This window comes from Hemitrygon akajei, chromosome 4 (assembly GCF_048418815.1).
Source record: "Hemitrygon akajei chromosome 4, sHemAka1.3, whole genome shotgun sequence".
Taxonomy (NCBI): Eukaryota; Metazoa; Chordata; class Chondrichthyes; order Myliobatiformes; family Dasyatidae; genus Hemitrygon; species Hemitrygon akajei.
Genome location: NC_133127.1, coordinates 118694785 through 118710049, shown reverse-complemented (window position 1 = coordinate 118710049; position 15265 = coordinate 118694785). Strand labels below are relative to the sequence as shown.

Here is a 15265-nt window from a genome sequence, read left to right as displayed (position 1 = left end):
GATGCCTGGTAAATCTGAGTGCATGTTGGTGCAGCTCCTTACAGACCTGTGTTGGGGAACTGGAGCTGGACAATTCTTGGATCATTCAAGATAATGAAGAGTTAATAAATAGGATTAGAGGGAGGCAGTAACACCCAAGTTGCAGGAGGCAACTAGCTGAGTGACTGTAAGGAGAGGGAAAGGGGTTAGAGAGACAGTGCACAATACCACTGTGTCCATTCACCCATTCCCCTCAATAACAAGTTTGCCACTGGAAAGCCGCAGGTATTAGTCTGATTCAGTGACTCGGGTCTGGGGGTGGGGGGAGAAGAGGAGAGACGTGGTGATAAGGATTCAGTAGCTAGGGTAACAAACAAGAAATTCTGTGGATGTGAAAGAGACTCCTGGATTGTATGTTGGTTCCCATGTGCTATCCACAGAATTCTTAAAGGGGTGGGTGAGCAGTCAGAGGTTATGATACACTTTGGTATCAACCTCATGGGTAGGAAAAGTGATGAGGTACTGAAGAGCGAATATGGGGAGCTAGGTCAGAAACTAAAAAAACTGGACATAATAAGTTGTAATATCTTGATTGCTGCCTGAGCCATGTGCCAGTGAGGGTAAGAATAGTATGATGTGGCAGATGAATATGTGGCTGAAGAGTTAATGCTGGGGCAGAGTTGCAGATTTGTGGATCATTGAGATCTCTACTGGGCAAAGTATGAATTGTACAAAAGGGATGGGTTTTACCTGAACCTCAGAGAGACCAATGTCCTTGCAAGCAGGATTGCTAGAGATGTGAGGGAGGGTTTAAAGTAAGTTGGCAGTGGGTGGGAGCCAGAGTGGTAGGTCAGAGGCTAGAGAGGTTACTGCTAAGGCAGGTGCATTGTGTAGACAAATGTGAGGAAGGGGAGGCAGTGGATAGGGCATAAATGGATGGGTTTAATTTTTTTTCTTTCATGGAAGAAGTATCAGGAGCTAGGGTGATGAACTGAGAGCATGGATTACTACATGGAACTATGATGTGACAGTTACAGAGACTTGGCTAACACAGGGCAAGGAATAGCTGCTGGATGTTCCTGGGTTTACTTGTTTCAAAAGAAACATGGAGATGAGTTGGAGTGGCATTGCTAATTAGGGTTAGTATCAGTGTTGCAGAAAGGCTGTTGAGGAATTGTCCTCTGAGTCAGTGTGAATGGAAGTCAAGCAGGAAAGGAGCAATCTCTCTTGGGAGTATTTGATAGACCCCCCACCGCCCAGTTAAAAAAATAGTAACAGACACACAGGACTAGATTGGGAGGCGAGAATTATAGGGTTGTTGTCATGGGTGACTTCAACTTCCCAAATATTGATTGCTACCTCCTTAGTGTAAAAAGTTTAGAGGGGCAGAATTTGTTACGTGTCCCCAGAAAGGATTCATGAGATGATACAAGCCTAAAGGAGAGAAGAGGAGGCAGTAATCCAGAGATTACCAAAGGAGAGGTCATACTGGATCTCATACTAGTTAATGAACCAGGTCAGGATGGGTCTGTCAAAGAATTGAATTAATTGACTTTATTTCTTACATCATTCACATACATGAGGAATAAAAATCTTTATGTTACGTCTCCGTCTAAATGTGCAATCATAGTAATTAATAATAATTTATTATAAATAGAGCAGTCAATGTAACATAGAATACAGTCAAATCAGCGTGAGTTAATTAGTCTGATGGTCCGGTGAAAGAAGCTGTCCTGGAGCCTGTTGGTCCTAGCTTTTATGCTGTGATACCATTTCCCGAATGGTAGCAGCTGGAATAGACCGTGGTTGGGGTGACTTGGGTCCCCAATGATCCTTTGGGTCCTTTTATTACACCTGTCTTTGTGAATATCCTGAGTCATGGGAAGTTCACAACTACAGATGCGCTGGGCTGTTTGCACCACTCTGCAAAGTCCTGCAATTAAGGGAGATACAGTTCTCATACCAGGCAGTGATGCAACCAGTCAGGATGCTCTCAATTGTGTCTCTGTAGAAAGCTCTTAGGATTTGGGGGCCCATAACAAACTTCCTCAACCGTCTGAGGTGAAAGAGGCGCTGTTGTGCCTTTTCCCTTAGGAGTCAGGAGAGGGAATGGAGTCAGGTACTAGAGTGTACCTCTGTGGCTGTACCCCTTGACAATAAATACTCCTGTTTGAGTACTGTTTTGGGGGGGGGGTGGAAGCGACAGTGGCCGTGCCTCTGGCACAGAGTCTGGCCCTGCGGCTCAGAACGGTAGGGGAAGGAAGAGGAAGGCAGTAGTGATAGGGGACTCTATATAGGGGGTCAGAAAGGCGATTCTGTGGATGCAGGAAAGAAACTCAGATGGTAGTTTGCCTCCCAGGTGCCAGGGTTTGGGATGTTTCAGATCGCGTCCAAGATATCCTGCAGTGGGAAGGAGAACAGCCAGAGGTGGTACATTTAGGTAAGAAAGTGAAGAGGTCCTGGAAAAAGAATACAGGGAGTTGGAAAGGAAGTCGTGAAGCAGGACCGCAAAGGTAGTAATCTTGGGATTACTGCCTGTGCCACGCGACAGTGAGTATTGGAATAGAATGAGGTGGAGGGTAAATGAGTGGCTGAGGGATTGGAGCAGGGACATGGATTCAGATTTCTGGATCATTGGGACCTCTTTTGGAGCAGGTGTAACCTGTACAAACAGGACAGGTTACACTTGAATCCCGGGGGACCAATATCCTGGCGGGGAGGTTTGCAAAGGCTACTGGAGAGAGTTTAAAGTAGAATTGTAGAGGGGTGGGAACCGAACTGAAGAGACTAGGGAAGAGGAGGTTTGCTCACAAATAGGGAAAACTTGTAGACAGTGCGAGAGGGAGGATAGGCAGGTGATAGAGAAGGGACACACTCAGACCGAAGGTTTGAGATATATTTTAACGCAAGGAGTATTGTGAACAAAGTGGATGAACTTAGAGCGTGGATCAGTACTTGGAGATATGATGTGGTGGCCAATGCAGACTTGGATGGCTCAGGGACAGGAATAGTTACTTCAAGTGCTGGGTTTTAGATGTTTCAGAACGGGCAGAGAGGGAGGCAGAAGAGGTGGGAGCGTGGCACTGTTGATCAGAGATAGTGTAATGGCTGTAGTAAAGGTGGACACCATGGAGGGATTGTCACCAGAGTCTCTTTGGGTGGAGATTAGGAGCAGGAAGGGGTCAATAACTTTACTGGGTGTTTTTTATAGGCTGCCCAATAGTAACAGCGATATCGAGGAGCAGATAGGGAAACAGATCCTGGAAAGGTGTAATAATAACAGAGTTGTCGTGACGGGAGATCTTAATTTCCCAAATATCAATTGGCATCTCCCTAGAGAGAGGGGCTTAGATGGGGTAGAGTTTGTTAGTTGTGTTCAGGAAGGTTTCTTGACACAATATGTAGATAAGCCTACAAGAGGAGAAGCTGTACTTGATTTGGTATTGGGAAATGAACCTGCTCAGGTGTCAGATCTCTCAGTGGGAGAGCATTTTGGAGATGGTGATCATAATTCTATCTCCTTTACAATAGCATTTTAGAGAGTTAGGAACAGACAAGTTAGAAAAGTGTTTAATTGGAGTAAGGGGAATTATGAGGCTATCAGGCAGGAAATTGGAGGCTTAAATTGGAAAGAGATGTTCTCGGGAAAGTACAGAAGAAATATGGCAAATATTCAGGGAATATTTGTGTGGAGTTCTGCATAGGTACGTTCCAGTGAGACAGGGAAGTTATGGTAGAGTACAGGAACCGTGGTGTACAAAGGCTGTAATAAATCTAGGCAAGAAGAAAAGAAAGCTTACAAAAGGTTCAGAGAGCTAGGTAATGTTAGAGATCTGGAAGATTATAAAGCTAACAGGAAGGAGCTTAAGAAGGAAATTAGGAGAGCCAGAAGGGGCAATGAGAAGGTCTTGGCGGGCAGGATTAAGGAACACCCCAAGGCATTCTACAGGTATGTGTAGAGCAAGAGCATAAGACCTGTCAAGTGTGAAATTGGAAAGTATATATGGAACCGGAGGAAGTAGCAGAGGTCCTTAATGAATACTTCAGTATTCACTCTGAAAAAGGATCTTGGTGATTGTAGTGATGACTTGCAGGAGACTGAAAAGGTTAAGCATGTAGATATTAAAAAAGCAAATGTGCTGGAATTTTTGGAAAGCATCAAGTTGGATAAGTCGCCGGGACTGAATGAGATGTACCCCAGGCTACTGTGGGAAGCAAGGCAGGAGATTGCTCAGCCTCTGGCGATGATCTTTGCATCATCAATGGGGACGGGAGAGATTCCGGAGGATTGGAGAGTTGCCGATATTGTTCCCTTATTCAAGAAAGAGAGTAGAGATAGCTCAGGAAATTATAGACCAGTGAGTCTTACCTCAGTGGTTGGTAAGTTGATGGAGAAGATCCTGAGAGGCAGAATTTATGAACATTTGGAGAGGTATAATATGATTAGGAATAGTCAGCATGGCTTTGTCAAGGACAGGTTGTGCCTTACAAGCCTGATTGATTTTTTGAGGATGTGACTAAAGTCATTGATCAAGGAAGAGCAGTAGATGTAGTGTATATACAAACCCCATTTCCAGAAAAGTTGGGATATTTTCCAAAATGCAATAAAAACAAAAATCTGTGATATGTTAATTCACGTGAACCTTTATTTAACTGACAAAAGTACAAAGAAAAGATTTTCAATAGTTTTACTGACCAATTGTATTTTGTAAATATACACAAATTTAGAATTTGATGGCTGCAACACACTCAACAAAAGTTGGGACAGAGTTAAAATAAGATTGAAAAGTGCACAGAATATTCAAGTAACACCGGTTTGGAAGACTCCACATTAAGCAGGCTAATTGGTAGCTGGTGAGGTATCATGACTGGGTTTAAAAGTAGCGTCCATCAAAGGCTCAGTCTTTGCAAGCAAGGATGGGTCGTGGCTCACCCCTTTGTGTCAAAATTCGTGAGAGAATTGTTAGTCAGTTCAAAAGGAACATTTCCCAACGCAAGATTGCAGAGAATTTAGGTCTTTCAACATCTACAGTACATAATATTGTGAACAGATTCAGAGAATTCAGAGACATCTCAGTGCGTAAAGGGCAAGGTCGGAAACCACTGTTGAATGCGCATGATCTTCGAGCCCTCAGGCGGCACTGCCTAAGAAACCGTCATGCTACTGTGACAATTATAGCCATCTGGGCTCGTGAGTACTTCGGAAAACCATTGTCACTTAACACAGTCCGTCACTGCATCCAGAAATGCAACTTGAAACTGTATTTCGCAAGGAGGAAGCCATACATCAACTCTATGCAGAAACGCCGGCGAGATCTCTGGGCCCGAGCTCATCTCAGGTGGACCGAAACACTGTGGAACCATGTGCTGTGGTCAGATAAGTCCACATTTCAGCTAGTTTTCGGAAAAAACGGGTGTCGAGTTCTCCGTACCAAAGATGAAAACGACCATCCTGATTGTTACCAGCGAAAGGTGCAAAAGCCAGCATCTGTGATGGTATGGGGGTGCATCAGTGCCCACAGCATGGGTGAGTTGTATGTATGTGAAGGTACCATTTACTCTGAGGCGTATATTAGGATTTTAGAGAGACACATGTTGCCATCAAGGCGACGTCTCTTCCCGGGACATCCATGCTTATTTCAGCAGGACAATGCCAGACCACATTCTGCACGGGCTACAACAGCATGGCTTTGTAGATACAGAGTGCGTGTGCTTGACTGGCCTGCTGCCAGTCCAGATCTATCTCCTATTGAAAATGTATGGCACATCATGAAGAGGAGAATCAGACAACGGAGATCACGGACTGTTGAGCAGCTGAAGTCTTCTATCAAGTAAGAATGGACAAAATTTCCAAATGCAAATCTACTACAATTAGTATCCTCAGTTCCAAAACGATTAAAAAGTGTTATTAAAAGGAAAGGTGATGTAACACAATGGTAAACAAGCCTCTGTCCCAACTTTTGTTGAGTGTGTTGCGGCCATCAAATTCTAAATTTGTGTATATTTACAAAATACAATTAAGTTGGTCAGTAAAACTATTGAAAATCTTTTCTTTGTACTTTTGTCAGTTAAATAAAAGTTCACGTGAACTAACATATCACAGATTTTTGTTTTTATTGCATTTTGGAAAATATCCCAACTTTTCTGGAAATGGGGTTTGTAGATTTCAGCAAGGCATTTGATAAGGTACCCCATGCCAGGCTTATTGAGAAAGTAAGGAGGCATGGGATCCAAGAGGACATTGCTTTGTGGATCCAGAACTGGCTTGCCCACAGAGTGTAAAGAATGGTTGTAGACGGGTCATATTCTGCATGGAGGTTGGTGACCAGTGTTGTGTCTCAGGGATCTGTTCTGGGACCCTTGCTCTCCGTGATTTTTATAAATTACCTGGAAGAGGAAGTGGAGGGATAGGTTAGTAAGTTGGCTGATGACACAAAGGTTGGAGGGTTTGTGGATAGTGTGGGGGGCTGTCTGAGGTTACAGTGGGACATTGATAGGATGCAAAACTGGGCTGAGAAGTGGCAGATGGAGTTCAACCCAGATTAAGTGTGAAGTGGTTCATTTTGGTAGGTCAAATATGATGGAAGAATATAGTATTAATGGTAAAACTGTTGGCAGTGTGGAGGATCAGAGGGATCGTGGGGTCTGAGTCCATAGGACGCTCAGACCAGCTGCGCAGGTTGACTCTGTGGTTAAGAAGGCATACAGTGTATTGGCCTTCATCAATCGTGGAATTGAACTTAGGAGCCGAGAGGTAATGTTGCAGGTATGTAGGACCTTAGTCAGACCCCAGTTGAAGTACTGTGCTCAGTTGTAGTTGCCTCACTACAGGAAGGATGTGGAAACCATAGAAAGGGTACAGAGGAGATTTACAAGGATGTTGCCTGGATTGGGGAGCATGCGTTATGAGAATAGATTGAGTGAACTCAGCCTTTTCTCTTTGGAGCGAAGGAGGACGAGAGGTGACCTAATAGAGGTGTATAAGATGATGAGAGGCATTGATCGTGTGGTTAGTCAGAGGCTTTTTCCGAGGGCTGAAATGGTTGCCACAAGAGGACACAGGTTTAAGGTGCTGGGGTGTAGGTACAGAGGAGATGTCGGGGTAAGTTTTTTACATAGAGAGTGGTGAGTGCGTGGAATGGGCTACTGGCAATGGTGGTGGAGGCGGATACGATAGGGTCTTTTAAGAGACTTTTGGATAGGTACGTGGAGCTTACAAAAATGGAGGGCTTTGGGTAAGCCCAGTAATTTCTACGGTAGGGGCATATTTGACTCAACTTTGTGGGCCAAAGGGCCTGTATTGTGCAGTAGGCTTTCTGTGTTTCACCACATAGTTGGTGTATACAGACCACGATGTCCTCGGTGATGTGGATGGTGAGGAACTTAAAGCTGTTTACCCTCTCAACCCCAGATCCATTTTTGTCAGTAGGGGTTAGCCCATCTCCATCCCTCCTGTAATGCACAACCAGCATTTTGGAGACTGACCATAAATACCTTTAACATTGCCATAGACAGTATGGGGAAGTATTTAATTGGAGGTAGGCAAATTATAATGCTATTGGGCAGAAATTTGGGAGTGTAAATTGGGAACAGATATATGCAGGAAAATTACAGCAGAAATGTGGAGGTTGCTCCCTCTCACAATTGAAAACATCCTGACTGGCTGCATCACTGCCTGGTATGAGAACTGTATCTCCCTTAATTGCAGGACTCTGCAAAGGGTGGTGCAGACAGCCCAGCACATCTGTAGATGTGAACTTCCCACGATTCCACGATGTGGCCTGGGGTCTGGAGAGTTATAAGGTAGCCAGGAGGGAGCTTAAGAAGGGACTTAGAGCTAAAAGGGGACACAAGAAGGCCTCAGTAAGTAGGATTAAGGAAAATCCCTACACGTATGTGAAAAACGGGAGGTTGACTAGAATGAGTATAAGACAGATGATTGATAATAGAGGAGTCATGTACCTGAAATCAGAAGAGGTAGGTTAGGTCCTTAATGAATACTTTGCTTCATTATTCACCAGTAAGAGGGACCCTGGACAGATATGAGGTCAGTGTAGAACAGTCTAATATGTTGTTACAAGTTGACGTTAAGAAAGAGGATGTGTTAGCTTCTTTTGAAAAACATTGGGGTAGGTAACTCCCTGGGGCCAGACAGGCTATACCACAGGTTACCACAGGAGGTGAGGGAAGGATTGATGTGCCTTTGGCAATGATCTTTGCATCTTCACTGGCCACAGGAGTAGTAACAGATGTTTGGAGGGTGGCAGATGGGATCTGAAGAGTTATAAGGTAGTCAAAAAGAAGCTTAAGGGACTCAGAAGAGCTAAGAGGGGGCATGAGAAAGCTTTGGCAAGTAGAATTAAGGAAAACCCCAAGGCATTTTACACGTGTGGAGAACAGGAAGATGACTGAAGTGAGAGTTGGACCAATCAGCAATAAGACAGGAAATGTGCCTGGAGTCAAAGGAGGTCCTTAATGCATGCTTCAGTATTCATCAGTGAGAGGGATTTTGAAGAATGTAAACAGACTTAAATACTGGAATTTGTTGGCATTAAGAAAGTGGATGTGATGGAATTTTTGAGAAACAGTAGGATAGATGAGTTCCCGAAGCTTGGCAGGATATATCCAGATCTCTCTGGGAAGCTAGGGAAGAGATTGATGATCTTTGTCTTCTCACTGGCTACAGGAATATTACAGTATTAGAAATTGGAAAGTGATAAGTGTTATTCTTCTCTTCAGAAAAGTAATGTGGTTAATCCTAGGAATTATGGACCAATGAATCTTCCGTCAGTGGTGGGCAAACTTGGAGAGGATTCTTAGAGACAGGATTCATGAGCATTTGGAGGAGCATAGACAGATTAGTGATAGAAGTGGTTTATACTTAAAGTGCAGGGTTAATGGCAGGAATTTTAGCTGTGGAGGAACAGAGGGATCCTGGGGTCCAGATCCATAGACCCGTCAAAGTTGCCATACAAGTTAATGAAGTAGTTAAAAAGGTGTATGGTGTATTGGCCTTCATTTGTCAGATTGAGTTCAAAAATGGCGAGGTGATATTGCAGCTTTATAAAATTCTGTTTAGACCACACTTCGGAGTATTGTATTCAGTTCTGGTTGCCTCATAATAGGAAGAATGTGAAAGCTTGAGAGAGGGTGCAGAACTTTACCAGGGTGCTGCCTAGATTAGTGAACAGTGGAAAGGTTGAATTAGCATGAGTGATGGAGGATAAGAGGTGGCTCGATAGAGGTGTTTAAAATGATACAAGGCATCGATAGTGGACTGTCAGTGCATTTTTCCCAGCTGATAGTGGCAGGCACATTAAGAACATTTAAGAGACTCTTACATAGGCACACAGATGAAAGAAAAATGGAGGCCTGTGTGGTGGGAAAGGTTAGATTGATAGGGGAGTAGGTTAAAAAGTCTGTGCAATGTCATGGGTTGAAGGTCTTGTGGTGCTTGGAAGTAGGTACGGAGTAGATGTCAGGGTAACTTTTTTACGCAGTAAGTGGTGAGTGCGTGGAATGAGCTGCCAGAGGTGGAAATGATAGGGTCTTTGAGACTCCTGGATGGCTACATGGAGCTTAGAAAAATAGAGGGCTATGGGTAAAGCCTAGATAGTTCTAAGGTAGGGACATGGTCAGCAGAGCTTTGTGGGCCGAAGGCCTGTATTGTGTTGTATGTTTTCTATGTTTCTGTGTTTGTACTGGGAGGCCTTCAGAAGTGAAATATTGAGAGTACAGAATCTGGTTATTAGGGAATATTGAGACTCTGGCAAAGAAAAAAAGAACACTCTGCAAATCGGGTATGGGCAGTTAGGAACAAATGGGGTGTATAAACAATGCAAGAGAACACTTGAGAGTGAAATCAGGAGGGCTCAAAGAAGACCAGAGTTCCTCTGGTAGACAAGGTAAAAGGGAAACCTTATTGAGAGAAAAAGGGTAGCATTGGACAAGATGGGTCTTCTTGAAGATAAACATGGTCATCTATACAAGGAGCCAAAAGAGGTGGGGGAGATTTAGAAATAATATTTCTGTATCTGTATTTACTGTGGAGACAGACACCAACTGCAGAGCTGAAGCAAAGGAGTAGTGTGGTCATGGCCTGTATCTGGATTATGGAAAAGGAGGTGCTAGCTTTCTTCATGTGAGTTAGGGTGGATAAAACCCCATGGCTTGGTGTCTCTCAGACCTGGTGCATAACTGGCAGGAGTCCTGGTTGAGTTATTTACAGCATCCTTATAGCTTTCAGGGGTGTGCCTTGCTTAAAGTCCATGTAAACATCGTCCACTGCCTTTCCTTCATCCACCTTCATAATCTCTGAAAACTCCAGAAAATAATATATCACACACAAACCATATTTACTATCCCTAATCTGGTTTTATCTATCCAAATACTTGTACAATAAGGATATACTGTATAAGTACTTTGGTAGACGGGCCCTGGTTAGAGATAGTAAACATGGATAGTAATCCCATGGATTCATGTATACCTGATCCCTTAGAATATTTTCCAGTGATTTACCCGTGACTGATGTCAGACTCGCCAGCCTATAATTACCCTGCTTATTTTTAGAGCCTTTCTTGAACATTGGAATTATCTGTTGAGAGTCCCACCTCTGATACAGTTCATTGCCTAGTACTGGATCCAGTATGGCCTTTCCTTTAGTAATCGCTGGATTACTGCCTCCTCTCTTCTCTCCTTTAGGCCTGAACACGCATTGTCTCAGGAATCCTTTCTGGACACACCTAACAAATTCTGCCCCTCCTGAACTATCATTCTCACCAACTCAAAAATGTTACAACCTATGTAACATTACACCAACATTGAAGCTGTAATATAAGATAAACTTAGGTTTGACAGTAAAAGATAACCTGATCAAGAGCTGTTGAGATGAATCTGAATGGAAGCACTTCACTGAAGTTTTCTGACATCTGAACGTTTGAACCAGCCTTCTGCTCAATTTCCCAAAGGTTTTGTGCATCAATAATGTTTTCCAAGTCAACACATGGTATATCTCGAAAGGGTAGCAGAATTTTTGTATCATTTGACATTGAGCTCACCTTGTTTTATATAAAATTATGGTATACAAAATGATGAGGGGTATAGATAGGGTAAATGCAAGCAGGCTTATTTCACTGAGATTGGGTAAGACTAGAACTAGAGGTCATGGGTGAAAGGTGAAGTGTTTTAGGGGTATATGAGGGGGAACATATTCACTTAGAGTGGTGAGATTGGAACAAGCTGCCAGTGGTCTTGGTGAATGCAGTTTTGATTTCAACATTTGAGAAGTGCATGGATGGAATGGTTTATGGAGGTCTTTGGTCTGGGTGCAGGTTGATGGGACTAGGCAAAATAAAAGTTCTGCATGGACTAGATGAGCATGGGGTCTGTTTCAAAGCCATAATACTCTATGGCTCTCTTAACAAAGGAACCTGTGATTACAGGTCCATAATTCCTCGAAGGGTTGTACAGAGTGTTTCTGGACATTGGTTTTTATAAAAACAGGGCATTGAGTACGGGAGTTTCGATATTATGTTGAAGTTGTTCAAAGGTTGGTGAGGCCAAGTTTGGAGTACTGTGAGCAATTCTGATGATCTACCTACAGAAAAAAAATATTCTTAAGCATGAAAGAGTATAGAAAAACATTTACAAGGATTTTGCTAGGTCTTGAGATCCTGAGATAGGTTAGGAGTGTAGCAGAATGAGGGAAAGTCATATAGAGATATACAAAATTATGAAGGGTATTGATGGGGTGAATGTATGCAGGCTTTTACCTTTGTGTTGGATGTGTCTAAAACTAGAGATCTTAAGTTAATGGTGAAAGTAAAATAAGGGGAATAGGGGAACTTCTTGACTTACAGAGTGGTGCAATTGTGAAACAAACTGACAATGGACTTAGTAGCTGTGGGTTCAATTTTAACATTCAAGAGAAGTTTGGGTAGGTACATTGATGGGAGGCATTTGGAGAGATTTGGTCTGAGTGCAGGTAGATGGGACTAGCCAGAAGATTAGGTCAGCATGGACTCGATAAGACGAAGGGTGTGATTCTGTGTGCTATGGTACTCTATGACTCTTAAAGCTTCAGTCATCCACCTTCCACATTTCCCTCAATGTATACAGTTCCTTTATTCAACAAAAATGGCTGGAGAATGTTTTTCGTATTTTCTGGTCACTGACCAATGGAGCACATCTCAATTACACAATTTTAAATGGAACACTTAGCTCTCTTGTTTTTTTTAAACCATATCCTTTTCTAGTACTAGTTCTTAAAATTGGTAATCAACGCATTGATTGTACCTTGCTCACTAAGCTGGTTAAAATTTTATATTTTTTGAAGCATCAAAGAGTTGCTGCAATCAGCAGAATTCTAATACAACCTTTATTTGCAGGGTAAAGTTCAAAGGACATCCATAGCTAATTCTGTTATGTCAAGTAAAATATTCATTACAGTACTTGAGAATTCAGATCTACATTTAACAGAATTGCCCCAAATTGCAAATATAATTATGAAGGAAATCCAAGTACTTTAATTGATTGCCTTTATTTTATTGCTTGCAGCTGCTGCCAGTGATGCAGCAAGCCATTTGAAAAGCATATTGTGTGAAAAATTTGCCTGGATGTGTGACATCCATAAATTAAATAACTAAAGTCAGTGTTAAAAATGTAGCTGTTTTCTGTATATGGCCAAAATAGGCAACCTCCTTTTGGAAAAGTTTATATTGCAGAAAATAAGTGCTTTTTTATATTATTGTGTAATAATTTATCAAAAAAATCAGTTGTTTCAATACAAACAAGGTGACCCAGTAATAATCATTATAAATATTTGTGTGGTGCCTTTTGCATAACATACCCCCAAGGCACCTCAAAGAAGTGAAATCAGACAAAAAAAGGTCCGAGATTAGAAAAAATGGATCATAAGTTATTGGAGCAAAATTGGGCCATTTGGCCTATTGAACCTGCTTTATTATGACTGATTATTTTTTCACCCATTCTCTCACCTTTTCATAACCCCTTAACTCTTACCAAACATCCAAATTTTTGTGAACCTTGAACATAAAAGGTGGAAAGAGATTTAGGGGGAGAAATAATTCAGCAATTTAGATTTATAGTCACAGCTGTTAATGGTGATGCAATGCAAGTTGGGGATTGCAAGGTATCAGTAATGTTTATCTGAACTATTGCTAGATGTTAACCTTCAGAATAATCTTATTAAAGAGAATATGAATAGGACTGTAAAACAAATTTACTATTCTAATGATTGTGGAAGCTAAAGTATTTCTAGAGAGAAAGCAATTGTGTTGAGCTAATTGCATAATGCTGCCACTTTTTGCATGGGAACAACTGATATAAAAATTTTAAATAATATCTGTGATTTACAGGCTGAGGAGCAATTGAAAATTGTTGAAGAGCAAAGAAAAATCCATGAAGAAAGGATGAAGCTTGAGCAAGAAAGACAGCGTCAACAAAAGGAAGAACAAAAACTGATCCTGGGCAAGGGGAAGTCCAGGCCAAAGCTGTCCTTCTCACTGAAAAGCTCTGTTGGATAACTTTGTGCTTGTGTTCTTTTTTTAAACCTTGTAGCTTCATGTTGAAGTGTTTTTGGGAAAGATAAAGTTCGAATGATCAGATGTGGGCTGTGCTCTACAACATTTCTTATCAGAATGAGAAATGTGATTTTAAAACTGAAATTCATACATCTACAAATGCAATGGAACCCTGTGTAGACCATCTCTGATTTGCTGATGCAGAGATCATCCTCATCAGTTTCCACAACAAATTGGCTTCAGCAGGTTTGAGACTTCAAAAGATTTAGGGAGTTCAAAAGACTCAGAGATGTTCTAAAAATGGGTTCCGCTGTAGTTAACTTAGCAAACCCAATTTGATGTAAATGTTAAGTAGTATTGGGATGATGTAGTAATATCAATTGTAAATGAAACAAATTGGAAAACATAACATTTTAAAAACATTTTGGATCTGCAATCAGAATTGACTGCCCAACCAACCCTGATGAACTTAGGAGTCTCTGTGGTGTGTTAACAAATATAATGCTGTTGTCAGTGGAATGGCTCCCGTCATTCACAGGTAAGGTTATTAATTGTATTTATGGGGGTGAAAGGAATTATTGTTCTGGATCCACAGTACATGCACCTCTTAATGTTCTGATTTGTTTTTCATTATTTAGCACGAATTAGCCTGCTTTTTTTTCCCATGTTGTAAATGTACAAACTTCACAAATAAAATAAGGTCTTAAACGCATGATAGAGCTGCTATACGTTACTCTAAAGCACTTTGCCAAACATTGCAATTGCAAATTGTCATATACCTTTATTTGTGAAAATAACCAAGCAAGTTTCTAATGGATGTTTTCCTTTAATCAAAATATTTCATAGGCATGTTGCAATTAGACATTATGACCAGGAAAAAAAGGCATTTGGAAACATCAAATGATTAATAGGCATCCGTTAGTCTCGTGAGACCATGGATTTGCGCCTTGGAAGGTTTCCAGGGTGCAGGCCTGGGCAGGTTTGTATGGGAGACCAGCAGTTGCCCAAGCTGCAAGCCTTCCCCTCTCTACGCCACCGATGTTGTCCAAGGGAAGGGCAATAGGACCCAAGCAGCTTGGCACTTGTCGTCGAGGAGCAATGTGTTGTTAAGTGCCTTGCTCAAGGACACAGTGCACTGCCGCTGAGGCTCGAACCAGTGACCTTATCCACTAGGCCAAGCGCCAACACATCAAATGTCTGCACTCCATATAAGCCATACAATAAGTGATGGTACAGTGGATTCTGGTTAATTAGAATACCTTGGGACCAGTATATTTTGGCCCAATTATGTGGCTGCCCCAATTGGCCAGTTTCATGGAAATAGTTTAAAAATATTTTTTTCAAAAGGCTAATCGTCGTTTAACTGAGTAACAGTTATTTAAATGAAATGCAGAAGAAATTAGAACACCAATACCTCTACAGTACGATAAAATTGTGTATTAGTTCCTAAAATTATTGATGGATAAATTCGCCCAGTGTAAGTAGGCTCATTCTTTTGATTGACTAATCAGCACAGATGCCTAGTGCAGATATTGGACTGCCTTCAGGCAATGTCTTCAGTAGTTCCATTCTATACCTGTAAAATGCAGGTGTTAAAAGTCTGCCAGACCAGTTTTCTCCTCAAGTTTTGTGACCCAAGAGTCATCAACGATCTCTCCCCCACCAGTGAGTGAGAGAGAGAGAGAGAGTGGGCACAGCTCACTGGTACACAGCTTCGACAGCTGATACTCTATTCCCAATGTTCT

General features: G+C 41.9%; 1 protein-coding gene across 1 annotated transcript in view; it reads left to right on the top strand.

The window, feature by feature from the left end:
* arglu1b (arginine and glutamate rich 1b) overlaps positions 1-14232 on the top strand; it is a 71554-nt gene extending 57322 nt beyond the window's left edge. Inside the window, exon 4 of the mRNA XM_073043198.1 lies at positions 13356-14232. Coding sequence (XP_072899299.1) covers positions 13356-13523 — 168 coding nt within the window. The 3' untranslated portion in view covers positions 13524-14232. The remainder of the gene's footprint in view (positions 1-13355) is intronic.
* The last annotated feature ends 1033 nt before the right edge of the window (positions 14233-15265 follow it).